General features: G+C 39.3%; 1 protein-coding gene across 3 annotated transcripts in view; it reads left to right on the top strand.

The window, feature by feature from the left end:
* Positions 1-9131: 9131 nt before the first annotated feature.
* Positions 9132-27656, top strand: part of COL11A1 (collagen type XI alpha 1 chain) — a gene marked incomplete at both ends in the record, with an annotated part of 144770 nt that continues 126245 nt past the window's right edge. For all 3 annotated transcript variants that reach the window (XM_080348715.1, XM_080348716.1, XM_080348714.1), the window contains 2 exons: positions 9132-9243; positions 25393-25560. In XM_080348715.1, coding sequence (XP_080204841.1) covers positions 9132-9243; positions 25393-25560 — 280 coding nt within the window. The remainder of the gene's footprint in view (positions 9244-25392; positions 25561-27656) is intronic.

The raw sequence follows: 27656 nt of genomic DNA, 5'->3' as shown, positions 1-27656 counted from the left end.
ACATATCACCACTTTACTCAAGGGAGCTGGTTTGGTTTGGTTTCCTGCAAGATAGAATTATGTCTAATGAAGAATTATTACCTGGCATGATAATGCATGTGATTCCATTTTCATCAGTTAGTACCATTAAAATGGCCCTTATTTTACAAACCGAGGTGGATAATAGTTGAACAATATTTAGAATATTTGAACAAGTCTGCCAGCACTCTCATATTCCAAGGCTGGTGTCATTTGCAGCCCCTCTAATTCCTTTCATAGGATGTGCTATTTTGGAGGAATATGAGTTAAGTATAATGGGACTTTAATATTTATTGAATTATAAATCACTAATACATTTTTTCTTTTATTTGCATTTATTTATATGCACATTATGGTTTGGTCCTTCTCAAACTTGGGCAAGAGGAGGGCAGGCACGAGATGGGGCACTACCTTAAGCAGAAGGTCTCTCTGAAATACTACCTTTGTTTTCTTGGTGCTCTTTCTTAAAGAACGAGGCAATCTTTTATTCTACCCCAAAGTACTTCAACGAGTGATTCAGTAACAAGCTGTCTATGCATGGGAAGAGGAAGTACGGGATTGTCATGACTGGGCATAAATTAATTTGCCGTTAGCTATTCACCTTCTTAGATCTGCCCTTGTCTTAAATTCCCCCAGTTAAAAGGAACTGTGAGGGTGGTAGCATCAGTGTGGCCAGAAGCTAACAAACATGCTACAAGTGTGTGACACATGCAGATCATTAGTCTGTGCCTGCACTGCCTCCTTGTGTATTAGACAGGCCACCAGCACTCCCCCAAAACAAAACAATCCACAAAACAATGCAGAACGGGGACCACAAGAGTCCTTTTATACTTAAACATCTGTGTTCTTAATTTGTCACAAGCTATAATTAAAAATGGATTGTGGCACGTAGACATTGGCCCTCTGCTTCAAGAACAAAACTAATTAAAGCAGGACTGATCAGGGAGACCCTGTCTGATAATAAGATAAACAGTTGGCAATGAGAGTAACTGAACCTGTCCAAACTGTCCTCGGTTAGTTCCCCCAGCCCATGTATCTGTTTCAACTGGCCTGAAGCAAAAGGAAGTCACAGATAAATCATAAAAACAAATGAATGAAGGCATTAGTTAGATACCAGCAACTAAAGGCAAATATTTGGAAGTGTTGTGTTGCAAAACCATGACAGACATAATTAAAGGTAAGTTTTTGTTGGCTGTTGAGTAAATTCAGAAATGGCAACAAAAATGTAGATTTTTGATAGTTCTGCTGTGTAATGGCAATACTCCAATACCTGAGAAATTGATCTCGACATCAAATATGTATGTCTCATTTTCAGTTGTCTTAAATGAGCAAATGAGAAAAATTCTGGTATCCTTAATATGTCACATTTTAGGGACACTACACATTACACTAAGTGCTGACGTTTTTTTTTTTCTCTTGAATTAAGTATAATTACAATTACAACAGGTTACAATCCCAAGAAGAAACCCATATAACTGAAAAAGGAATGGTGGGATGCTCTATCAATTACACTGTGCTGTGCTATAAAGTATTGGTATGTGAACCTTGAAAGAACAGGCAGTTTGGCTGAAATAAGCCTCCAAAACTTTGGCTGAATTACTAAACTGAGCTGGCAATGCTGTATGATACTTGATACTTCCTGCTGCTTACTGAACACCGTGGAAATGTTGTGCTGTTTATATGCTGTAAAATGCTATTTCAGCAATATTTTTCTTTCTACCCTAATTTCAAGCCAGTCTTATCCCTAACCTTCACTATGTTCAGTCCTCAAAACAACGCATTGGCTGCTAATAGCAATAAACTGACATAATCCCCAGCAATTACCCAGTCTACTGAAGTCATCTTTTGTAGTGTAACCTTAATGACAAGTGTATATAGGCTTGGCAGATTAAAAAGATAGCAAACTGAAAATAAGATATTGGATCTTGACAACACCAGACCACTTTGTATCTCTAAATACAAGCTGCATTGTCTATGAATTATGTTGTTGAGTCCTCACCTAAACCTCTCCTCTTGTTGACAGCAACCTTCCTAAATCTTCAGATCCGTAAAAATTGATGGTGAACTGGAATCTTGATACTTCCCTAACCTTAATCTGAAAGATAGCAAATCATTACTGAAAGTGAAAAAATGGTATCAGCTTGTAACATCACTGGTCTCTTTCCTTCCCTTAAGAACCTTCCAGAGACAAGCAATAAGACGACCAGACACCTCAGGGCCACAGAACAGTCCCTGGCCCATTTTATTTACTAGATTCAGTCTAAAGATACTCAAACATTAATCCTAAATTCTTATAACTCCAATTCTAACTCTTGCTTTTTTAATAACTACAGGATCAATTACTAGAGGAAAAGCCAATGGCTTTTATTCATATGAGCTGATTCTTACAGTGTTCTCAGACATAAGAATCAGTAGATTCTGCCATAAGGTACGCTCTTTATACTTAGTCATCCATTTCCAAAACCTTACCCTTAACCTGTTAAAACAGTAACACTCCCCTAGGGCAAGTATTCCTAGAGACTGAAAGGAAAGAGGAAAAGACAATATAAGGCATCTAGCAGTATCTGCCCAAGTCTCACCTCTGTAGAGTCTGCAGAGTCCAACACTAATCTGTAATTAATACATAGGAACCCACTAATGTAATATAAGACAATATGAGTCTTTGGTTTTCATTTGCACTGTTTCTGTGCTTAGCTGCAGGAAACCCTATAGAATAGAACATTACTTGGGGATGCAGACACATTATATTACAAACCCTAAAGTTGTGTAAAAAAAGCCTTCTTCAGATCTAGAGAATGAATTCCAACTGTAAAACAAAATATAGACCCTTAGCTTATTTCTCCATCTGATGTAGAGATATTATTTTCTCTAGAGGAAGAAAACAACAGAAGGCTTTGGCTGCTAACTACATTAGCACAAAGTTTGCTGCCAAGATTTTTGCACTTATGAGAAATTAATTTACCTATTGATGATTTATTTTCCTAAATTGTAAACTCTTTGACTAACACTACACTTATTCTCATCCTACAGGAGACTAAGACATTAGTTTTTGTAAACTGATATAAGGTACTGACTTCTGTCAATGCTTACCTCCTTCTTACCTCCTTGTTTCCTATAGATTCAAAATGTAAGTGGAAATAGGGACAATTTAGAATGCAAGTATCACCACTAAACTAATTTCTAATAGTAGTTTTATTTTTAGGAAGGGCACAAATTTCTACAGGAAATTGCAACACAGTACATCAGATTCTATTAATACCTCCCTGCTACTCATCTTTGGCAGTCTTGTGTACTTGAGCATTACTCAAAGTTTAGGACAGTTACGATTCTCAAACCCTCACGCTATTACTCAAACACTAACTAGAATTAACTTGCACATAAGGGAATAACTCCCATAGGTAAAGATAATATTAGTCAATGGTTTATGCCAACACATTTGAGGAACTTGTAGAAAGGTATCATAACCTGAGTTCTTTGCTAAAACCTTCAGCCTAAACATAACTGTCCTATCTACCTCCTAAAAAGATAGTGTATTCGTTCCTATAGGACTGATAGAGCTCAAGGGACAGGTTTCTATCAACACAGTTACTATCTCCAAGGGTCAGTAAAGTCTAGGAACAATCTCATTTAAGACTTCAAAATCCTCAGTCCTAACTTTATGCCAAATCTTTTCCCTTTTCTTATTGTTAGCAGTGACATGAATGCCTACAGGAGAGACTTCATCAGGTATTGGTTCCTGCCAACAGCAATCTCTGCAGTGTCTGCAAAACCCAAATTTAAAAACAAAAGAAAACTTCCCAGACTCTGACGAAAGCCCATATATAACCTCTCATATATCAATTATGGAAAGACAAAGGTTAATCACTATTGTTTAAAACTGTAAGGACTAACGGGTTTTCTGACCCAGGCCCCTTCAAGCTTCTGGGGGGACTGTCAGATCTGTATCAGAGCTCTTGATAATTTCATTTCCAAAACCTCTCCTATTTTAACATCCTACAATAAACTAGCATCTTTACATTTCATATTTCACAATACTGACTCCACCATATCCTAGTCATAATGTTATGAAACCTGGCAGCTGAGTCTGAAAACTGAAGAAAAAGACCATAGACCTCTATTTTCTCTCCCAGAGAACTCTAGAGAGGATGAAGAAGTGATGCCAGAAGCAGAAGGGGAGGAGGACATAGGAGTAGACAATGGGAAAGGAAGAAATTTGCTTCACTGGAGAAGACTGTGAAAAGGTTATGGTTAGTAATTTTGTTTTGTGTGTTATTCTGCTCATCTTCTTTGTACCTATCTGCAACTCACTTTCAGAGAACCAAGGTTTAATTTTACTGGTTTTCCAGGTGAGGGCTTGAGCCTTTATTTTATTATCAAACTCCCTTAAATACACAAATATCCCTTGTTTCTGTCAACTGAGTTCTGGCAGAACGATTATACTTATTTATTTATGAGAGATCATCCCTAAAGTAAAAGATAACACAAGTTATTGTCTTGCTTTTATCCAAGCTTGTTCTTATCTTCATGATTCTAAAGAACAGGATGCAATTTTGATGGTTTACATTTTTAACTCTCAGTATTAACCATATTAACTAAGAGACAATAAATCCCTGCTGCAAAATAGAGGTATAAGTTCCAACCAACCACAGCCTCCTTCTCAAATCAGCAGACCATCTGTTTCAAACAGCCATCATGTCATTAAATCCTTTAAATTCCCAATTCTAACTTTAACACTAATTTTATCCCTTACACAGGCCTAGAAGTTCTAACCTGTCATGTTGGTGTATCTGGTAGCAACTCCAGTTCATGCGCATTCAGTTAAAAATGTAAGGAATTTTTCACCAGAAACTGTACAAATTCAACCTTCAATATACAGACAGCAACAACCACGTATCCAATTTGCAGCCACATCACAGCCCTGCTTTTGGAGCTGAGTAAGGTTGCGCAGTGCTGCATCCAACCACTCCAGCTTTCCTATGTCAACTGGAGAGGCTTCTTCACATTCTCAATAGAAAAAAAAACTTACTAATGCTAATGTTTCTGTAGTTTTTTGGTAACTGAGCTAATGAGTATGGAACTATGCTGGTTTGTATCAAGTTTATTTTTACTATCACCTGTCTTCCCTAATTCTTGGGCATCTGAAAGAAAGAATCAATGGACACTGAGCCATTCTCTAACCTAAAGAGTCTGGTGTGGCACAGAGAAGGCCTTTAAAGCCTTAGATAACGGAACTGGGGGAGCTCAGTGAAGCTGTAAGCTATTAATATTACTGGTAGTAGCAAAGGGTATATTTCACTTCTTGAAAATAAAATCATGGAAGGAAATACTGTTGTTTATTTCATCTATATCCATGCATTCATATTTTTCTTTCCCTTAAAACTACAAAAAGAAGCTCATTAATATTTCACCTAGCAGAGATCATTCCACTAATCTTCATTTGTAAGCCATCTTTTTTTTTTTACAAGACTTCGCTTCACTGAAGCAATATAACTCACTTTTCTTCCCAGTATTAATCATACCACAGAAAACTCCTAGAAAACATAGATATGCAGCAGAAATTAGATAAGGATGAAATACCCACCTACATAAATCAAAATAATTAAAGTGGTAGAAAAGGCAGTGGGTGATGACTTTTAAGACAGCCATTTATTTTGCAATATTCACTTTTGTGCTGTGAACAGAACTGGAGAAAGAAGTTCAAGTTTTATGATGCATCAACCTCTGTGTGAAGCTAGAAACAAAGTAGTTTAAGCCAACTCAATGTCCCTGAGATACATGGAAACAATAAAAGCATACTCTTCCTTACCGTGCATTAGTTATTCCCAGTGAAATTACCCCTTTATATACAGAGAAGTCTCTTGCTTTTGGTGATGGCAAGAAATTTGCTAGAAAAAACATAGTATGATTGCAAAACAGTCACAGAACGTGACATTTACGGCAATATTTCATTACAGTGCCTATAGCGTGAAGAACGTGAAAGCACTGCTGCTGTGAGTTTCTTGTAAGCTATAGTGGTCCAAGGAAATGTATTCTCTTCTCCATAGCTCCTACCCCCTCCCCCTCTTTGCCCCAAAATACAACAATGACCCATCTGTGCACATACAAGAGAGCAATTCCTAATATTTAAACATGGACTAAACTGCCAACGTTGATGTATTGGGGACAGAACATAATGAATGTCACAGCGCTTAGTCTGTCTTTTCAGTAAAACTGTCTTGAAGAGTAATGAGGAACAAGAAAGCCAACGGAAAGAACAAACCACTGCGGATCACAGTTCATTTAAAAAATAACATCATACGCTTCTCTCTGAAAACATTTTCATGTTTTAACCCTCTTTCAGATTCACAAAAGAACATATTTCTCCTGAAATTACATGTGAAGTGCTGAAATTTTCTATCAAAAATATTTTAAGTATAATTCTATGGCCCTCATAAAGCTTATCTATGCTCTAAATTGTTATTCATTCTTTCACATATTTTCACTGCATCTAGGCTGTAATTCACTCTGGAACACCATCATGGCAATTAAGATTACAAACAATTACTAAGAAAATCAGTTCCAGGGAAGTCAATAGTCCTTAATTTGATGGGCTACAAGACGTGGTTCTTCACCTAAATGTCATGTGACTTTTATCTTGTAACTGCAGAACCTGATGGTAATTTGTTATCTGTCTGTGTGGCTTGATGTGCCAGCATGTGTAAATAACCGAGATAGCTCTAAAACACTGTGGTTCTATTTATATAGAGTTATACAGAATTGCTTATTGATAGAAGCATGTTACCTCACCTGAATTAATATATTTTCTTTCTAATGCCTTCAAGGGATCTAAAATTCTGCTAAACAATTTATCCTATTTGTTCTGCTTTAGATTGATGGAAGACCACAAAAATCAATGGGTACCTTTCCACTGACACTCTGGGGGCTGAACCACATCTCCTAATTTAAATTTCAATTACTGTAAGGGCACTGTGTTAAATTACTGTTTTCTACACTGTGAGAATACCTGTTCTTTGTCACCACCTATCTGAAATGCTTCTATTCCCTCTCTTGGGCAGAGACAGAAATTTTTATTTTTACTAGGATGAAGTTTAGCTATATTCGTCTAGGCTAATAGGAAGACTCAAAAATGTCAGAGAGGTAATGTTTGATGGACTGGATGCAGCAAGGATGCTGGTGATAGGTGTGTAAATTATAAGTATCAGGAGGAAACCTGAAACTTCATAGCACATGAAATTTTCCAAGGACAAAGTAAAAAGAATTAATTACCATTGGGAGTGCCTACTGGCACTGTAAAGAGGAGGATAAAACACCAAGAAATTGACTTGATCTGTTCTAGGAAGCCTCTAGTAAATGGCTGAAAACACCACAGACTCATAGGGCAACAATTGTAGTACTAATATTTGTTTTCTGACTGTTGTGGACCTGGATGTGGTTCAGGTCCAAGACAGACAGTTTTAAGACCAGTTCTGAAGGAGTAAGCTTTGACATACAAAAGCGGGATGGACACGGCATTTTGGTGCTCCACAGCTGTACTGTTGCCAGCCACTGGAAGTGCCAGAACAGCCTGGTGTACCTCTGCACAGAATGGCACCCAATGCACAGCATTTAAGGGAGCTTAGATGTAACTGTGCTATGCACCTCAGTCCCTTCCCTTGTAAATCTAATGACAGTGATACCAACTATTTCAGAAAATCAAGGACAGAAAGAGCCAGGTATATTCATACAGTACAGTAAAACAAGATATTGTAAGAAAGGATAATACACTTCTGAAATTTAATTTGACATCTAGAAGTAACATGTATTTTGCAGATAAACCGTATATTTAATGATTGCTGTAAGGTACTAAAGTAGAAAAATCTCAACGAAGGCAAATTAAAAAAAAAAATAAAAAAAAATTATATACATGTCTATTAAAACGTGACCATAGTTTTTTCTCATTTCCCAGAGGAGCCAGAGCAGAACCTGATCCCTGAAGAGGACCTTGACCGGACCTGCTCCTCCAGAGGTTCCCAGGTCGGTCCGGTCACCAGTGGGACAGCAGGACACGCCGTGAAGGTGTCTCGGGCAGGAGCTGTGAAACCTGCTCCCCGATGCCCAGGATGTGGTGAGGCGGGGAATGGGGACGGCTGTTCGGTTTTTCCTCCATCACCCCGCTCCCTCCTTTCTGACACCGCGCTTGATGCGAAGCCCCCGGGAGTCCCCAAGGGCGTGTGGGAACAAGTGGCGCCTGGGAGTGGGTGTGAGGGTGTGAGGCCCCCGGGACCGGACCTGCCGCCGCACCAACGCCAGCACACAGTTTCGAGGTGCGGGGCTCCACGCCAGCGCCCCGGCTCCTCTCACGCACGTTTCTCCACCCAAACATCCCCCTCTCGCTCCCTGCCCACCCGGCGCCCCCTTCCCCCTCCTTCCCGCTTGTCCCCACTGTCGCCCCCCGCCCCCTCACGCATCCCCGTCTCGCGCCGCCCGCCTCTCTGCTCCGCGGGCAGCCGCGGCGGGCACTGCGCATGCTCGGGGCGCGCGGGGCCCGCGGGGCTGAGGCGGGCGAGGGGCAGCGGTGGCACTGAGGGGGCAGCGGTGCCGGGACACCACAGCGGCTGTCCCCGGGTCGCTTCCGTCCCGTCGTTGCCCGTTCCCCAAACGCCTTCGGGAGGGCCACTTTCCCCCGTCCCGAGGGCCGGCGGTGCCGTGGGCGACTGGCGGTCGCGGAGCAGCCGGTGTGCCGCCACCGAGGCGGAGGGCGGTGCTGTGGGCGGCCAGGGAAGCCGCGCGATTGGCCTCCGCCCGGCGGCTGGCTTGTCAGTTGGGCTCCAGGGGTGGCCCTGGGAGCCGCTCGCCCAGCCCTCTGACGGGATGAAGCCTTTAGGGGGATGCGGCGCTCTTTGCATTTTGATTAAAGCCCCTCATCTTCCTTCAGTCTGAGGGCAGGGCACTAGGGAGGACGGGCCTGCGCAAGGCCGGGCAGAGAGAGAGGGAGGGGGTGAGAGAGAGAAAACCCCCCTTCGTAATCACGTATGGCTCTATAGGAGAAATCATCTCTGGGAATATAGTGGAAAGGACGGAGCTGGTATAAGCTGAAGGCGCCCGGGTTTAATTTACACTTCTGGGTGTCCAGCATGGAGATGCAGAGATGGTCCACAAAGTGGAAAAGGAGAAGGTGGCCCTGGGACTCGGCTGTAACCGTGCTCATCACCTTCGCTATCCTCCGGGCTGCAGAGGTCAGAGGAGGTAAGAAAGCAAAGGGAACCCCGGGAGACCAGTCGCCTCTCTCCCTCCCGTCGGGGAGAAGGACCCAGGGCACGGCTGGGGCCACGTTTCAGAGGAAACCTGTCAGAGCGGCACGAAGGGGTCTGGGGCCGACTCGGGGCGCGGAGACCCGGAGGGAGCCCCTGGCAGCGCGGGCGGGGAACGTCCCTCCCCAGGTGCAGCGGAGGGATGGCTCCCGGTCAGCCTCGGCGTTTAACTGCGGACGTGGTCTTAATGCAGTAAAGGGGATGCACTGGCGAGGTGGGAAGATGAAAGAAATACTTGTTGAACAGGGTGATTTCTCTTCCAGCACTAAATTCAGTTTTGTGGTGTGCGTCTACGATTTTCAGTTTTGTTGAACTTAAAGAGTCGTTACTCTGCTGAAGTTCAAAGTTGTGGCTGAAATGGAGCGACAAGTATCAGCCCTCTCCTGGGAGAGAAGAGGGAAAGTTGGTGACTGGTTTTCTCCATTCTTCGCGTTTTTATTTTTCCCTTTGCAAAGGGTTTCAGTGGGCAAAAAGCTTTCCAGGACGCGAGGGGAGGAGAAAATCTATTTGAAGGGGCCCTTTGCCAGGCGGTGAGGAGCAGCTGCCGGCGGCAGCGGCGCCCCGCAGGTGGTGTGCGCGGCGCCGGGCCCGCAGATGCCCCGGCGGGGCGGTTCGGGGGGCTCAGCATGACGGTCCCTGTCTCCACACGGGCGGTGGCACCGCCGGGCGCCATCCCCAGCTTCTCTCCCCCTTTGCAGCCTCCCCGGGTGGCTCGAGTGGTCCCTTAGGTGTCCGTGGCCCTGGTGGGTAGGGTGCAGCCCTCGGGGGACGTGCGGTGGAAACAAGAGCCAGGCAGCCGCGCGGCAGCTTCAGCAGGAAGGAATCGCTGCGCCCCCCGCACTACCTCTCTCGTGTCCCGCACGTCCCCGCTCCGCAGCGCTCCCGGGCACGGCTCAGCCCACCCGCCGCGCTGTCGCATCTGGGCGCCGCGAGGCTCCGGCTTCTTGAGATGTGCTCGCACATTCGCGGGGCTGCTGCGTGTAATCGGCGGTGGCGGGAGCGCTTTCCTTTCCTACCGGCGGTGGGAATAATGCCTCTTCCTCTCTCCCTTCCTCCATCCTCCCTCCCACCAGGGCCCACAGGCGCATCTGGGGGCCAGTCTGGCTGGGATTGAGGTTTTTATTTTTCTGTGGATCTGACATCCATGAAGGGGCTTAACTCTCCGAAAAGGTTTAATTTTTATGCATTTATTATTTTAACGAGGTATTTCTCGATCTGAATTCCCACTTTCTGAATCAACAGGCGCCCTGGAGGCAGCATAGTACAGTGATCAGTTTCCATTCAAGCTCTTTATACCTGGGCACAGTCTTGACGGTGTCAGATCAATCAGGGCTTCTGCCCCCTGCTGGCCCCATTTCTGACAGGGCTCGGAGGAGGTCAGATTTCACCCCTGCTGCAATTTTCAACTCCAGTGGAGTTACACCCAGGGTGGATTAACCTCGCCGGTCTTCAAGGATTCGGTTCTTCATTGCTGTGTCGAAACTAAATTTCTTCAAGAAGCAATAATGTTCGCAAAGGCATGATAGGTTTCTTATGCCACTTTTCACATGACTATTCACAGTAGAACGGCCTTAATTCAGGGGGATTTATGTAGATTATCTTTACATGATGGGTTGGATGCAAATGAATGGTTTTAAGAAAATCTAAACCAAAGCAGCCCAGGAAAAATCAACAGAAGTTGTCTGGTACTTACTGAAATATATTCAGCAACATTAGGCAGAATAATTTGGTTTTGGTAACTACTAAAAATCAAAAAGCTATATTCAAAATATTTTCTTCCAGTCTTCTGTATAAAGGACATTTCAGAAACATAAATCTACAGGCTTCTTGTGTTTGTGGAAGCATTCTGAAAATAGTTCTTGAACTTTTCTGAAATACAGAATTCCATTTGCATAGAAACTACAGGGAGCTATGTGTTTAGGTCTTGATCTGTTATTGAAGTCAGTAAGAGTTTTTCCATTGACTACAGAGGGAGTAGGATTTGACCTAATTTCCCTAACGGAGCACAAGGGTGATATTTCTGAACTGTTTTTTATGTGTTCTAATCTTATTTAACGTAGTTAAAAGTTAAAATAGGACATAATGATTCATATTTGAAAGCAAGAGAGGGAGAATACTGAGGAATAAAAATAAAACAGCATACTACAGCAGGTAAACAATATGACTAAATGAAAATACTGGGTGAAATATGAATCACTGCCTTCATAAACTCTGTTAAATTAAATCCTATATGCTTCAGTTGTCTTTTCATAAACTACTCCTATGTGAAGAAAATTACATTGTGTATTCATATAAAGTGTTAATAATATAGTAGTGGCTTCTTTTTAAAACAACAGAATCTGTTCCATGTAGAAAAACCTCAAAAGATTCCTAAAATTCCTGGCTTTTTTTTCAAGCTTCTTTATTTAACACAAAAAAGAAAGAGAAGTATGAGGTGTCTTTCATAATACCAAGAAAGGGGGTGTGAAGATCTGATTGGGCTCTTGAGTTCTTTATTCTTTAGGCAGAAAAAGTTACAGAAGTGAGAAGAAACTTAATGGGGAAACTAGTGACTCATATTTGGTCAGCTCAGTGCCCACCAGCTCTTAAGCAGTTCTTTTTAGAAAATATTTTTGCTTTATGACTTGGCTAAAGTAAACAAAATTCACTATTTTAAAAGACATCCTTTGATTTCCTTTCCCCTTCCTCACCTTTAATACTAAATCTGTTGGTAATGTGTTTGGAATGAATAAACTCATTTAGTCAAAATGGCATGGCTTCAACACTATAAATTTTTTTTTGAAGGGCCTGGCATCAATGCACTATTGTGATGCTGATTTAAATTTCATGGGCAAGAAATGAAAAATTGGTCCTTTTATTATTTATAAGTGTTTTCAATCAAATAGAAATTCAGCTCTTAGTCTGAATTTAAAAAGATTTAAGAATCTTTACTGAAAATAAAGCTATGAAGCTCTATACAGAAAATACACTTTGGACTTTCTGTGTGACAAGCAGATTTGTTTCTAATATAGAATAGATACATTTACAGTCATCTTAGGAAATAAAAAGGCTCCTTGTGCTTTCCCCCACACAGGCTTGGAAACCAGTGGGAGTTCTAGGTGCAGAAGGAATGCTGAACTAGGCCCACTAGTAATGGCAAAATGAGAGTTTTCTCTGTGGATGCACCCTTAACATTGTCACTTATTTGTAATTGCTTAGTAAGTTATATTGGGAAGATATGAATCAGATTCATGACTGAAAACTGTTTAATATATCTGGCTAGTCTAAACTTGTACAAAAAAGGTGTTTTAAACTAGAGAAGTATGAATCTCTTCTCAGAACTGTTAGTGGTGTAAAGCACTTTTGACTTTAACCAGTCAATTCACTTTTAAGGTTGAAAAATAACATAAACATTTTCATTCTTTATTCTTTACAGCAAAATAGTCTTGTGTGTTCATATTAGTTTAACAAAATGCCATTAACCTTCAGAAACAGAAGTTGTACAGGGGTTTCTCAGATAAATATTCACAAACTGAGCAAAAGTGATTCTTCACTGTGGGGATGGTGAGGCACTGGGAAAGGCTGCCCAGAGAAGCTGTGGATGCCCCGTCCCTGGGAGTGTTCCAGGCCAGGTTTGATAGGGCTTTGGGCAGCCTGGTCTGGTGGAAGGTGTCCCTGCCCATGGCAGGGGGCTTGGAACTAGGTGATCTTTAAGCTCCCTTCCAACCCAAACCATTCCATGACCATAGAATCATAGACAGAATCATAGAATGCTAGGGATTGGAAGGGACCTCGAAAGATCATCTAGTCCAATCCCCCTGCTGGAGCAGGAACACCCAGATGAGGCTACACAGGAATGTGTCCAGGCAGGTTTTGAATGTCTCCAGAGTAGGAGACTCCACAACCTCCCTGGGCAGACTGTTCCAGTGCTCTGTTACCCACACTGAGAAGAAGTTTCTTCTCAAGTTTAAGTGGAACCTCTTATGTTCCAGCTTAAACCCATTACCCCTTGTCCTACCATTGTTTGTCACCGAGAAGAGCCTGGCTCCATTCTCGTGACACTCACCCTTTGTATATTTGTAAACATTAATAAGGTCATCCCTCAGTCTCCTCTTCTCCAAACTAAAGACACCCAGTTCCCTCAGTCTTTCCTCATAAGGGAGATGCTCCACTCCCTTAATCATCTTGGTTGCCCCATGCTGGACTCTCTGCAGCAGTTCCCTGTCCTTCTTGAACTGAGGAGCCCAGCACTGGACACAATATTCCAGGTGTGGTCTCACCAGGGCAGAGTAGACAGGAAGGAGAACCTCCCTCGACCTACTAACCACCCCCTTCTAATACACCCCAGGATGCCATTGGCCCTCTTGGCCACAAGGGCACAGTGCTGGCTTATGGTCATCCTGCTGTCCACCAGGATCCCCAGGTCCCTCTCCCCTACACTGCTCTCTAATGGATCATTCCCCAACTTATACTGGATCCTAGTGGTCCTAGCTGAAGATTTTCTGAGTTCCAAGGATCAGAGGGTGAAATGGTCCAGACTTTCCAGACCTGCATGTGTATGTCCAGTTTGCTACATAATTTAGATTTTTTATTTGTTTCTAAGGTAAAATAATTATTTCAACTTCAGCAACAGACACATGACGCAGAAAAATGACTGGTGTGTGTTGTAAATTCTCTGGAGTGTGAATCTTTGCATTTAGTTTAGAAGGAGACTTCACAAACGTCCCAGAAAGGATCAGGCTGTGGGAAACTCTGTCTTTTTACTAGCTCTGTAGAAAAGAGGTTTCCCAACTTCTGTTTTGCCTATATCTTAACAAATGTAACTGTACGCAAGTACATATAGAATACCTCTCTGTCCCTAGCACCTATTGTTGGAATGTCACTAGAAAAATAGCCTTTGATATAAAACCTTTCCTGGTGCTTTGGTATTTTCTGATTACTACTACTACTACTACTAATAATAATAAAAATAAATATATATATACTCAGTTTTGCAATTGCATTGCCCAAAGTTGTTTAGTCTTCTCCAAACGTGGCCCTTAGTTCTAACAAGGTTGGAGCATAATAAAACAGCTATGACATTACTGCTGAAGTGAAGTTATACCTAAAACACACTGCAGTAATTATGTCTCTCCTGGGTTTGTTTTGTACAGTGGGGAGCAGTAGGGTTTCCACCTACCAGCAAGATTAAGAAGCGGATTTTCTTTTCTCTGTAGAGCTCTCTACTTCTTTTTAGAAGAACTCTTCCCAGTATTGGTTAATTTATCATTGTTCTGCGTATTTGTTGATGACGTGGTGGTGGTGGTGGAATAAATTAAGCAGAGTTTGGGAGAAATCTCTATTCTAAGAATGTGAAATCTCATGCAGTGATAAAGATTTGTGCTCTGGATGGACACAATAGAGAGCAGTGGCTGAAAAGGAATTAGGTGAACACATGTGCCTGTTGTGAGGGCTTATAACTGTAGTACTCAGTATTAAATACCAGGTTTACAGACTATAAATGTAAGGATTAATTGTTGACCCTGTTATTACAATAGTAATAGAATCTGGCAGAACTTAAATTCTTTTTAGCACATTATCACACGTAAGGGGTTGTAAAAACCTTTGTAAATTCTAGGTCTGGGACTTCACTGTACGTCAAAGTGTTAATGCATACAGTATGTGAAATAGAAGCTATTTGGCAGAGCTGATATTATGGAAGCAAAGTGTTGGCTGCAAAGCAAATTAAAAGCTGTGTTATAAAATATGATTTAAAAAAATGAAGCTCCTGATCCTGCTATGAATAATGTCACTGACAGCTAAGCTTTGCCTATAATACAAATTAACTTAGTAATGAGGCAAATTATGGTCACATTGTTGAAGTATTACTGTAGTCTAAGTTTTGCCTACTTTGTCCCTTACCTGTGTATCTACTCATAGTAATCTGATAAGTTATCAAACATTCATGGTTTATTAAACAATACAATTCAAAGTTTTACAATCTTGCTGTCTGCTTAAGTAGAATTCCTGCTAATATCAGTAGGATACAGAATTGGTTCTGATTTCCTTATGTTGCTCTCAAAAGGTGGATAATACCTTTGACATCAGTGAAAGTATGGTGAAAGATTTTAGTTGTATGATTTAAAAAATCATGTAGTTGTTTCTAAAACAAATTAAATAGGATTACTTTAAATGACACCATTTGTGAATCTTGTCGTTAGCTGTTTTAGGGGTTTTTTCTATGCTTATAGCTGAAAACTCCCATTTATTAGGTGATATTTTTGAAGTCTATTGCAATTATTTCTGAGTAAATACCGTGACTGACAAAGCTTTAAAATTAGCTCAATTTCTTTCATGTTTAAGGGCTGAGAGAACACCTTGTCTCTTCCTGTAGCAGTGACCATTTTTAAGACTGTGTCTTTTTTTGGTATGGTAATAGAAACAGGATACTCCAAGAATTTAATACTTGTTTTGCTGATTTTCACAGTTGGAAGTACTGTTTTCACTGCCTCTACAAAAAGAACTTTTTGAATCCTTAGAAGAGGCCCTAACATAGTTAGACACTTGGGCTGTAGTTCTGATATAATCTGCTGTGGCATTAAATAGGAATGACTCCACGGAAGTATTGAGGCAGATGTTAAAATATTGTAAACTGATGGATCAATACAGATCTTCATCAAATTATGAAGTAGTCCAATCTTTTGTCAGTAAAAAGTGAAATATTTTATGGAATCAGGATCAAGTCTTCAGTGCTTGATTGTTGTCAATGTGATAAAAGCACAACCTATCTAGTCTGAAAGGTTTTAAGCAATAGAAAAATTATGGTCTATCGTGAAATATATGAAGCAAATATGAAATGTCAGTCTCAAATATGTTACACTCCAGAATTGTGTAACATAACTAAAAACAGAAAGAAATATTCTTATATTTTGCTGGATATTTCTAGTAAATAAATAAGCCTGCAAGTGAACTTTAATAAAGAGCTGTGTGTGTAGTTGTATGTAGGCAAGTTTTCCACTGGTTTCAATATGGGATTTAAGTGGTTTTTGTGCTTGTTTTTCTTTTTACTGTATGGGTATTAGAGATCAGTCTTTAAAAAGAGATACAGTTAGTAGTTGGTGAGTATATTAAAAGTGTGTCACTTATATTCATAAGCTGTCTTCATTATCTTTGAAAAACATAGAAAGTCAATTAAATTTTTCCAAATAACTGGTGTGGAAGCAGAAATAGCCAATTCTGAGCAGTTTCACACAAACCCTCTGTTGGTGAAATAGTCAGTCGTAGACCATTTAAAGCATTCCTGTATGCATCTGGATAATCTCTACTCCTTGTAATCATTAAATATGAAAGCACTCCAGTAACACCTTCTTCTAAAAATGTCACCAGCCAAGATCCCAATTACATAATTAATCTAAAAGCTGACATGTAGGAAAATTTTTAACAGGTAAAACAACCCTGAAGCATGTTTCCAGAAGTATATACATGTGCAATATATATTCAATTAATCTCATAAATTTATATTTAGGTACCTAGGAAAGAAAAAGAAAGCAAGCTTGATTTTCAGGAGCATTATTACTTTAGGCAGCTTAACTGGTTTCATTTTTGTCAGTGCCATTATTCATAGCAGGATCATGATCTTCATTTTTTTAAATCATATTTTATAATACACCTTTCAAGATGGAAGATGCTCTGTAACTCAGTTTTGCAACCCACAAAAAAAGAAAGTTCATATTATCCAGTTCTGTAAAATCCTTTGGTTAATATATACAAAAGGTATTGGAACCTTCTCAAAGGAAACTGCAGAACCGATGCTTTTGATGCTTCCTCCTGGAACCATCTTCTGTGACATGACTGGGCTCTCAGCAGAGGGCTGGGAGGCAGGCAATGCTCAGACTGCCCATCCCAAAAGCCTCTGAGGACGTGCAGATCTGCCCAGAGCTAGCCTGTAGGAAATGCTAAGGGCAGAAGAGTGGCTGATCCTTTTCTGGTGCTTAGACACCTTCAGCACAACTGCAAGGAATCATCGCTGGGGATACAGACTAGAGCCTGCAGTGGGAAGGCAACGGAGTCCTTTCTTTCTAGGAACTGGGAAGCTCGGTGAGGCGTTTTGTACGTAGCATCGTTTTGAATTCCTGCTCTTAGATGTTTGCTCCTGTGTCAATGCTTAACAGGTGAAGAACACAGTAAATTAATAAGTACAGATAATAATAATAACTTATGTGTATTTCTGTTTTTAAAATATATCCATCATACCTGCCCACCGTAAGTAAAAGTGTATAAGAGTAAAAATAAGAACAAAAATATTCCCACCACTAATGGATGGGTCTTGTACTGTATCTTAAAGGTTAACAAACTAACAAATTCTAACACTGCTAGTAAAGAATTTCTTATTGATAACTTGGTAAAGTGGCAGTATTTATTACCCTTTCTGCTCTGGCAAACTCAGTTCTAGCTGGTAAACTAAACTGCTTGCTAATTGTTGATAGAATCAGAAATTAGACTAATGATCTGGGAAAAGGAATGCAAGGAAAAGTTATCAGGTTTCACAGGAGAACTGCTGAAGCAGCTTGACAAATGGTAGCTAAAATAAACATATGTAGAAGAAATTTGACACAACCTGTATTTAAGAGTGTTTTTAAAACAAAAACATTTCTCCCTTTTTCTGACCTGACAACACTGTTCTGAGAAGTCAACAGTAGTATCTGAAGACTGGATACCCCTTCATATGAGTTCTTGTTCATGAAAATATTTTCACCTCTTAGATTCATTAAGCCTCGGATTGTCTAATGAGTTAATCAGTTAATTAGAAACCTTCATTGTAGTATTTTTTATCTTTACCCACCTAGAGAATACACAGACAGTCCTTAGAATGAACACTTAGCGTTAGGAAGATTCAAAATTTTAAGAAAAGTAAATAAACTAAATAACTGTAGGCTATTATAGCTTTAATAGGTAGCATAGTTTCAAAAAACTGTGGAGCAGCCAGTACCTTCTATTGAAGTTCCTAAATACATACACAGAAATCTGACCACAGGTAGCCTAATTTGGAAGTCTTGTCCTCAAATATAATGCATCCCTTCATCAGTACCCACCAAATATGCATATTTTAGCCTTCTAGGCTATAATAGCTTCTACTCTTTAGATGATCTGTCACAGTGAAATAAAATTGGACTAAACTTTAAAAAACACTCCATTTAGAATTGAAGATTAATGTTTCAACACTTAAGTTTTAGTTTTGCGGTGGTTCCATTGGAACAGATTACTGGCAGAATGAAACATTTTCATGGAAAAATGTGAAGTAAATAGCAGTAACTTAGAAATATTAGTCTTCCTCAGCTTCTCAGATAATTCTTTTTACTGGGGCAAATTAACCTCTTTAATGCTCCAGGGTTGTATCTGCCAATTACAAGTTATTAACTAAATCTTACAGGCTATTTGTGGAATCATCACTGATAAATTTGCACTTTCACATTAAACAAAAGAAGGGCATTACTGAAGAATTATGCTAACTGAAGAATTTGTTTATTATAAAATACTGTTTATTATATCTCAAAAAAGAAAAGCCACAGGTACCAAAGTTAACAGTATAGCGAACAGTTGCACACTGAGTTTGCTCAGGTATATCTGTAAAATAAAGAATACTGGCTCCTCTGCTTTTTTTTTGTCTTGAGTTTTGTTATTGTTTGCATTTAGAGTATGCCCATCAGCCTGCAGCCTGGGAGCATTTTGTAAATTGTGTTGGTAAACATAACCTTTAAATAGGGAAGGATCATTGTGCCTGAGTGCTCTCATAAAATTAAGAGACTAAGATCCAGGAGTTACCAGACCAAATTCTAAATGTAATAGGATTTCAGCTCTATGGTTTATTAGGCATTTGAACAGAAATATAAGTATTTTCATCTAAATGAGTGATCCCCTGAGCAATTTCTTATGGGAATGAGTTTTGTAGCCAGAAGTTGCACCCACAGTCACTTTCCTGTCCCGGTGAGTTTCACTTTGAGGCTTGTCAGCTAAGCCCTTCCTTCTGAAAATACAGATGTTTGTTTCCTCTGTATACCCTATCTTCAGTAAAATTCTGTCTTGAACTCTTTGGTCCTTAGTCACCAGGACCATTAATGCTTTGCTGTACAGTTCATAGAAAGAGAGAAATGTCAAGTTTGATATAGCCTATCTAAAAGGGTTCAGGGCTATATTAATTTCTCACTGCAACTTCCAAGTGGCTTGCAGCATGTGTAGAATAGAACTCAAGGTGTGGGACCTTCTAGGTAAGAACAATTATCCATTCTGACTTCCTTGCTTATCCCTTAAGGAATAATGAAATTCACTCAAAAGAACTATCAGTTAGATTATCTTTTTAATCTGCATGTATTCTAAATCTACTGAGGACTGCTGTGTGCATCTGTGATAGGATCACTCTAGATGTTTGACCTCTTAAGGTCTGGGTAACACATGAAATACTGAGGGCGATCCACAGTAGTGGGGAATTGTGGACACTTGTGGAATTGACCTATAAATTGCTTCTCAATACAGCTTCATGTAGGAAAGGATGGTTAGAAAACTCTCTGATAACCGATTAGCCTATATAGGTCTAAAACGATTTCCGAGGAAGCACTCGCAAGTGTGTTGAAAGTATTCTAGTAACAGAGTGTCCAGGTAATTTTCTATCAATGAAATGAAGCAGATGTGGAATTTGTTGATTGATTTATGCAGAAACAGACTAAAATTACTAGTAAGATACTGTAAGTGGAAGCTGATATGTATGCTAAGAAACAGGAGCTCAAGTGTTTTCATATGCTTAAGCATACATTTATTGACACATACACATTAGCTGGTTAGAGTGATATGGGACAGGACATTATACTTACATGAAACAATACAGCTCTATTTTCAATGTGTGTTAATGGCCTAACATTTACATACCTAGCATTTGCATTAATGTCACTCACCAGATGGATTTGAGTAAACCTATGTGATCTGAGTAAGCCTATATGGAGAACTTCTTTTGGTTTTGGATCATCGCTGCAGTTGGTCAGTAGCCAGAAAATTGTGAAAAAGCATCTGTTGTTAATAAAAATATTTTCATAAATACAAAGTCATTAAAATAATTAACCTTACAACATGATTGTGGCTAGAAATATTATATGTGTAGATAGATTTTACCCTTTTATACAAAATGACTGTTGTTGATGTAAAACCAAAGATGACATTGCTACCATTAGGTGCACTGTTGATCCATCCTTTTTGTGTTCTGCACAGTTTGCCTTTGCAGGGTCAGATGGGTTCTATCACAATGCAGAATTGTAATGGTGGCTGCTGAAGCACAAGCAAGAAATGTTGCCTATCACTAAGATAGTAAGTTTGCCATGATATCAGTTACAGACCAGATGCATATTTTGTAAACTAAGAAGAAATTATTAAACATTGTTTGCTTACCATCTGCCTTTGCATTTAAATCAAATGTTATGAACCAGACCTGAGCATTCCAATGCAAATTTTCTTGCATCTGATACAATTTGTCCCTGTCGTGTAATGTATAACCTTTTACCTAGGATTATGTGGTCACTGCAAGAAGCATTCCCATAGAGAGATGTGGAAATGCTAAGCATTTTTATTGAACACAGAGGTCATCCATGTTGAATAAGTCATTGGCACAGACGATGTGCATGACTTTAGTTTCTGCATTGTTGTACAGTTACTCGATCCCTCATTTCTCTGATAACACAACCTGTGTTGTTATGGTACTTGGGAACCTCCTCCATAAAAAGAAAGGAGACGTAATAGACTCCAGCTCAAATGTTTCAGGAAGTCAAAGTGAAAGAAACAAGTCCTCTGATCTTGTATAGAAAATGCTGTTTATATTTATGGCTTATAACATATCAGAAATTAATCTTCTGTTTTCACCAGCTTCTACTGTAGTCTGTTAGTGACAGGGTCAGTTGCATGTCTCTCTGAACTTCTTTGAATGAAGGACATGCTGTTGAGCTGTATGCTGTAGCATTTAGTAAGAAGAGTGATCCCCTGCAGCTGGTTCTCTGTTAGTGGAAAAGTAGCACAGTGGAAACTTGCTTTTTGGTTGTGGTCTGAAACTTGGAGAGCTTCATCTGAAAAATGCAGACTTGCCCTCATGAACACAGGCTTCTTTTGAAAGGATTGTCTTTTGGGTTTGTGTGGCTTACCTGCAGGAGGTGGCCTTCAAGCAGCAGTGCAGTGTGACCATAAACACCTGCATGAAGGGACACACTTCCAGGATCTGAATCTTCTATTTTGTCAAATTTGCCATGACAGAGTTGAGTTTTCAAAGTTTTTGTCTAAGTTTCATAAGGAAAATTAACTGCACCCCAAGAACTGGTGAACAGAGCTGTTTGCATGATGCTTATTTGTTGGTTATTTCCCTGCCATCTTAAATCTTAGGACCAAATTGGAGTGATGCAAAAGCATTACATCATATATCATTAATTTGCAGGGTTTTTTACTTCTCTTATGAGAAAACTATCCAAGAAAATTAGACTAGAATGTAAAATCATTTAGGCAAGCCGCTTTATGTACTGTAAGGAGGTTCTTGTGAGCGACCCTAGATCTGCCAATATATGGGTTACATTGTCCCATGAAAATACATGCTATAATCTTAATTTGTGGACCATGCAAATAGGCAAACTGCATGGCCTTAGCACTGGTGCTTTTTCTGGCTGTTTCTTACCATTCTCAGAATCCTGTGGGAGCAGGATGCTGGAGAAGAGGCAGTGTTCAGGAAGAGCTGAAGCTCCCAGGATACAGTGACACTGAGCACTGCAGAACCTACAGAAACCAGCAGAGACACAGTTTCAGCTGGCAGCTTCCAGACTGCTTTTCCCTGCTTTGGGAGTTGTCTTCCTACCTGTCTACCCTGGTTTTCTAAGCAGGCCAGTGTTGGCTGTGCGAGGACTTCTCATCATCCTTTATACTTCAAACAGGTTACCTCTGACCCGTTAGGATCTAGGCACTGCTGCTTTTCAAGAGCTGTTTATTTTTGACTGGATTCCTACATGTGTGTGCTTTGTGGCATATTGAAAGCAACTGTGTCTAGTGCTTTCTGTAGAGGCATTGAGCAGATCATCTGAACGTACTTATAGCAGCCTGGTCAGGGCTACTGAACACTTCATCCAACTAGGTTGCTGTAGTTCCAGAAAATGTAAAAAAATCCTGAAATTCACTGAGGTAGTATTTCCATTACCAAAAAGAGGGTGTTTCTGCAGAAACCCCAATATCTGGTAGCCCTATGTATGACACAGGAGGACTGCATGGAAGAAGTGCTTTACACAGTGAGCCCTGTTTTCAGCTGGGAGTTGGCAATAACAGCTGTGAGGAGACTTCCAGGCCTGCTGCCTCCCAGCTGAAATACAGGATTGGTTGCATCCTGATCTGGGCATTTGATAAGAGTCAAGCCCAGGTTAAATAATGACACACACAAGAATGTTGCAAAAACATTTGTGAGGAAGTGGCACAAACTCAGTCTGTTTACTTCCCAGACTGCATGATATATAGGTTTCTATCAAAAGCAAACTGTTGTAAAGAAGCAAATCTTATGTTTTCCTGCCTGATCTATCTAAAGACTCCTAAAGAACTCTACTTTTTAACTATCGGTCAAAGTGGCTATCTGAAATCTTTTGTATAAATTAGGGGAGCAGCTTCTGTTACTTGTGATCTCCAAGTGTTTAGTAAGTCAGACATGTTATCCTTAGAGATGGACTAGTCACATTTTGTGTAAGTTACTTCATATAACTTGTCATTTATATGACAAGTTACATTTCTAGAAATCCTTGTAAACTGCCTAGTGTTTTTGCTATTTATGTTTTGTGAACCAAAGTTTGCAGAAATAGGTGTCATCTGTGGACTATTAACAAAATGTTTGTCCTTATTATTTGGAATTTGTGGTTTGAAGATTGTTCTATTATTATTCTGTTTCTTGTCTGGAAGTTTTTTAAGCAGCAGAACTAGGAGAGAGTAATGAATAATCTTGTTTATGGCTGAATACTCTCCCAGTCAGCCAGGCAAAGAACAGCCATTATTCTAAAAAGTAGTGAAGAATCTGGTACAAATTAAAGAAAAGAGCAAAGGAAAAAGGAATGTAGCAGTGGTTGACTTGTACAGCAACTTGGTATTTTCACTAATATTTCCAGTGACTGATTCTGCATAATTTTTCTGGTTCAAATTATTATAGGTACTGCAAAACCAGCCATTGGTTACCAGAAAAGAGGTGTGGCAGTTCCTTCAGTGTGGTAGTAACTTCAGAATTGTATGGAATACCTATAGGAAATAGATTATATGTGTCAAAATTATTTAGTCAGTACTTAACAGAGAAGTGAGATTGGTATTTGAAAATTTGCACACAATTTAAATTTTTATTTTGAGAATGTTTAAACATAATTTCTTGAATCTGCAGGATATGTAGATTTTAAGTAATTCAGGTGCGTACTGTAGCATTAGCTTGCAACAGACATTGGCTATTGACTTTATATTTCATAACAAGATCTGATGGGAAAAGCAAATGAAGTTGCATGATGTGAAAAAAAATTGAAGCTCACCCTCATTTTCTTGTTAATATATTTTTAAGAAAGAAGTTGTGTGCATCCTAGACTGACTGAGAAAACATCAGATTTTGTTTTTAAATAAAATATTTTTGGTGTTATTCAAAGATAGGTTTAACCATAAAGTTGAGTTCTTCATATTTGGCAATGTCAGGAAATGAATGAGATGAGCTAGTCAAACTTTGCTCATAGCTGTTATTGACAGTGAATACACTGAAGTGACTTCTGAGATAAAAAACATCTGACAAAAAATAGTAACACTGCCTAGAACTGTACAAATAATAAGAAAAGGACATAGAGATGTTTCCCTCAGTGACTCTAACTAGAATATCACTTTGCCTATGTTTTTACACTCTTTCACTGGTTGTTTGCAAATAGTTGTTCAGATAGTTGAATATTTACACACAATGAATTTTTTCCCTTAAGGTGATATTAGTTGACACAAATAAGGAATAATAACAGAGAATAAATGAGCTACAGTTAATGCCACAGTGCAGTTCAAAGACATAAAGAAGGGTCAGATTTACCAAACACGTTTCCCATCTTTAACAGTGAAAGTCATTTAAAACTTTGTCTTTCCAGATAAAGTGGATCTGAATTTGATAATATAAAACCTGCAAAATAGTCCCAGTGAAAAAATGGTCTGTTGAAATTCTGTTTCCACTCAAAAAAATAAATTAGTGAAGTTATGATCTGCGGGGAGTATGAAAATGAACACTTTATTTTTTTCTAAGAGAAAAGATACGCAGTAGGCAACAAACTTACGTTCTCTCACTGCTTCTCTTGAAGTGCTTGTCCATTCAGTCCTTGGCCTTTGTGATATGGTCAACTTGTATAGATTAAGGCTTTGCTGTTGATTTTATATATATATAAAATTCTGTATCAATATCAGTGCAGTAGCAGCTCTGGATTTCAACTTTAAATTGTTAGACACTGAGCATAAATGCAAACTGATTGTACTTGGTCTCTATAAAGTGCAAAACAAGTCAATTTGAATTTTAACTTAGAAATAATGTAAGACTGATTCAGTCCCTTCACTCCTTGCAGGCAAATGTACATTTTTCTTTCTCTATCTGGATGAGAAAAAATATTAACTTCTTCCCTATCACTTTGTACCTGTAGTCAGAATACATTTTAATGTTAGCAACTGATGACTTTCTGATAGCAGATTATTATTAGCTGAATGCTTCTGGAACATTTGTGCAAACTTTTAAAATCAGTTCCACTTCTTTGAATTAACTCATTAAAAGAATGTGTCGTAATTTCAGTCATGAAGATTCTCTGCATTTGGGAAAGAGTGATTTTCTGTGTATAGTCAGGTAGTTTGAGAATCTGATCATAACAATTGCATTGGATGGAATGAACTCTTATATATTTAAAATTAATAATTCTGTTAAAATAATATTCTGGTGTAGGACTAATCTGCAGTAAATCAAAACAGGATTCAGCTACTGCTATGATTACACATATGCTTTTGCAATGAAATTAATATCCTTTTTAGAGGCTGCATACTGTACAAATGCAAGATGAGTAATTATTTTTTTCTTTTTTTTCTTTGTCAGCTGAACCCGTTGATGTGCTAAAAGCATTAGAATTTCACAATTCACCAGAAGGAGTATCAAGAACAGCAGGATTTTGCACAAATAGGAGGGATTCTAAAGGATCGGATGTCGCCTACAGGGTTTCAAAAGCTGCACAATTAAGTGCCCCAACGAAGCAGCTGTACCCAGGTAAGACTGTCAGAAAACTATTGCTCTAAAGCACAGCATGTCTTTCCTTGTCAGTACCAGAAAACATTTCTGTTCTCCCTAGAGGTGGGCCTGCGTATGAATGACAGGACGTGCTCTTTATCCACTAAATGAATCAGCTTTTATTGGTTTCTGTTATAAAGCTCTTCATCAAATTCTGTGTCACTGGCAGAATTTGCCTGTAAGTCATATTACCTGTTCTTTCATGCTGCTATCTGATGGAAAGCTTATTTGGTGGCTTTCGCAAGTTTCTTCCAGTTTCAGTAGTCAGTTTAAACGCAGTGCTTCCTGTAGTAATGCAGCAGTGGGAGAAAGGAGTTGTGGTTGGCCGTTGCAAAATCATTCCCAGAAGTGCCATCTGGTAAGAATTACCTAAAAGTATCTGGCTATTTTGGACACTAAGTAAGGCTAGTTGTGGATAGCAGGTAGTGTGATTCCATCTTATCTCAAATTTCTCTAAAATGAAATCATCGCATTTTGGAAAAGTTCCTTTGGATGTTAAGGAGAGACTTTCATTCCATTATTTTGCTGTCACTTGATGCAAACCGTTGAGGAAAATAATAAGAGTGTTAAAAACCAAAATCATGGAACGTTTTAAGTTTTTTGCTTTGATACATCATGCAGAGTTTGAATGAGTGTCTCTAAACATGCAGATTAGATGTTGGCAAAGAAAAAAGTTATTTTTTCTCTTTCAAAGTACCAATCATATAGATATAATCCAAGATCTATAGAAGGGGGAAACACACAGTATGTTGTAGTAATAATGCATTTCAAGAGCAACACAGGAAACAGCTATACACAGTTCAAGCATAACTTAGATGTTCACTTAACTCATCAGTTTAATTTTTTTATTCATGGATGAAAATAAAAGCAAAATTCACTACAGATATAATATTAGTTTTATTTTTATGACACGGTTCTTCAGCTTTTAGCATATCCTCTCAACTAAGTTGCATATAGATAACAGAGCTATCCAGCTGAAAATATCATTCACTGAATCGCATATTACAGTCTACAATGTCTTGCTGATATTAATATGACTATTTGTATAATCCATTACTACTTCAACTAAGTAAGGTTAGCAGAATATGGGCTGCTCTTTCTTTAGAAAATGAAAAAAAAATCCATTTTATTGAGAAACTGCACAAGTTGCACAATATAATAAGTTGACACCTTCATATTCTGAGTTTTACAATGTGTGTCATTGAAGCCAAGTGGTCCAACAAAAAACCTTAAATGAGCATTCAAGTACAATTGGACATAAGATTAAACTAACTTGGAATCCCTGATATTTTTTGAAGTTTAGAACAGTACAAGCACTTTCTGCTAAATCAAAGCTTGAGAGTCTAGAACTGGAAGTCTGAGAGCTTAGGTTGACTTGCACTTATTCATGAATCAAATTGTAGCATGAAGAGAGGATCTGGCAGCTGCAGTAATAACTATTTATATGATTCTTGAATGCCAGAACAAGTAAGTGCCTCATGTTGTTGGCTGACATCTAAATTTCTGTAGCCTTTGACTGCCTTAATTTAGGTACTCTTCTTATTAATGCTTTCAGTTTCTGCTCTACAATTGGAATGAGTTTGTTTGTTTTTACCAATCTGTTGCAACACTTCTGTGTGCAGGAAACAAATAAAAAGCATTGCTCGCAGTATAAGAAGAAACCACCACAAAACTTTGCTTAATACAGGAAAATGTCACGTTATCCTCTACTTCATTAAAGAACCTAGAAATAGGTTTTTGGAGGTGATTGTGGTAATTACTTCCATTTGAATCTTGCAGAATAGGCACCCTCTCCCCACCACAAGAAATCATTCTTTTTCAGAGATTATTCTTAAAGATACTTGAGTGATCATGTCCCCTTTTCTTAGTGCTCTGTAGTAGTGGAATTACTACAGAAGATATCCAAGATAAAACTGAGTTGTGAAACATCATTTTAGCTACACACAAGTTGAAATGCATCCTGTGCTTGCTTTCATCTAACTCCTATGACTCATTAGGAAATAGATGAATCTCTTAGCTACTGTAGCTCAAAGGGACCTATGAGTGTCAAAAGCTGGGGTCATCAATATATCTAT

The sequence above is a fragment of the Nesoenas mayeri genome (assembly GCF_963082525.1).
Source record: "Nesoenas mayeri genome assembly, chromosome: 8".
Lineage (NCBI taxonomy): Eukaryota > Metazoa > Chordata > Aves > Columbiformes > Columbidae > Nesoenas > Nesoenas mayeri.
Note: the sequence above shows the minus strand (reverse complement) of the source record. Positions and strands in the feature narration are given on the sequence as shown.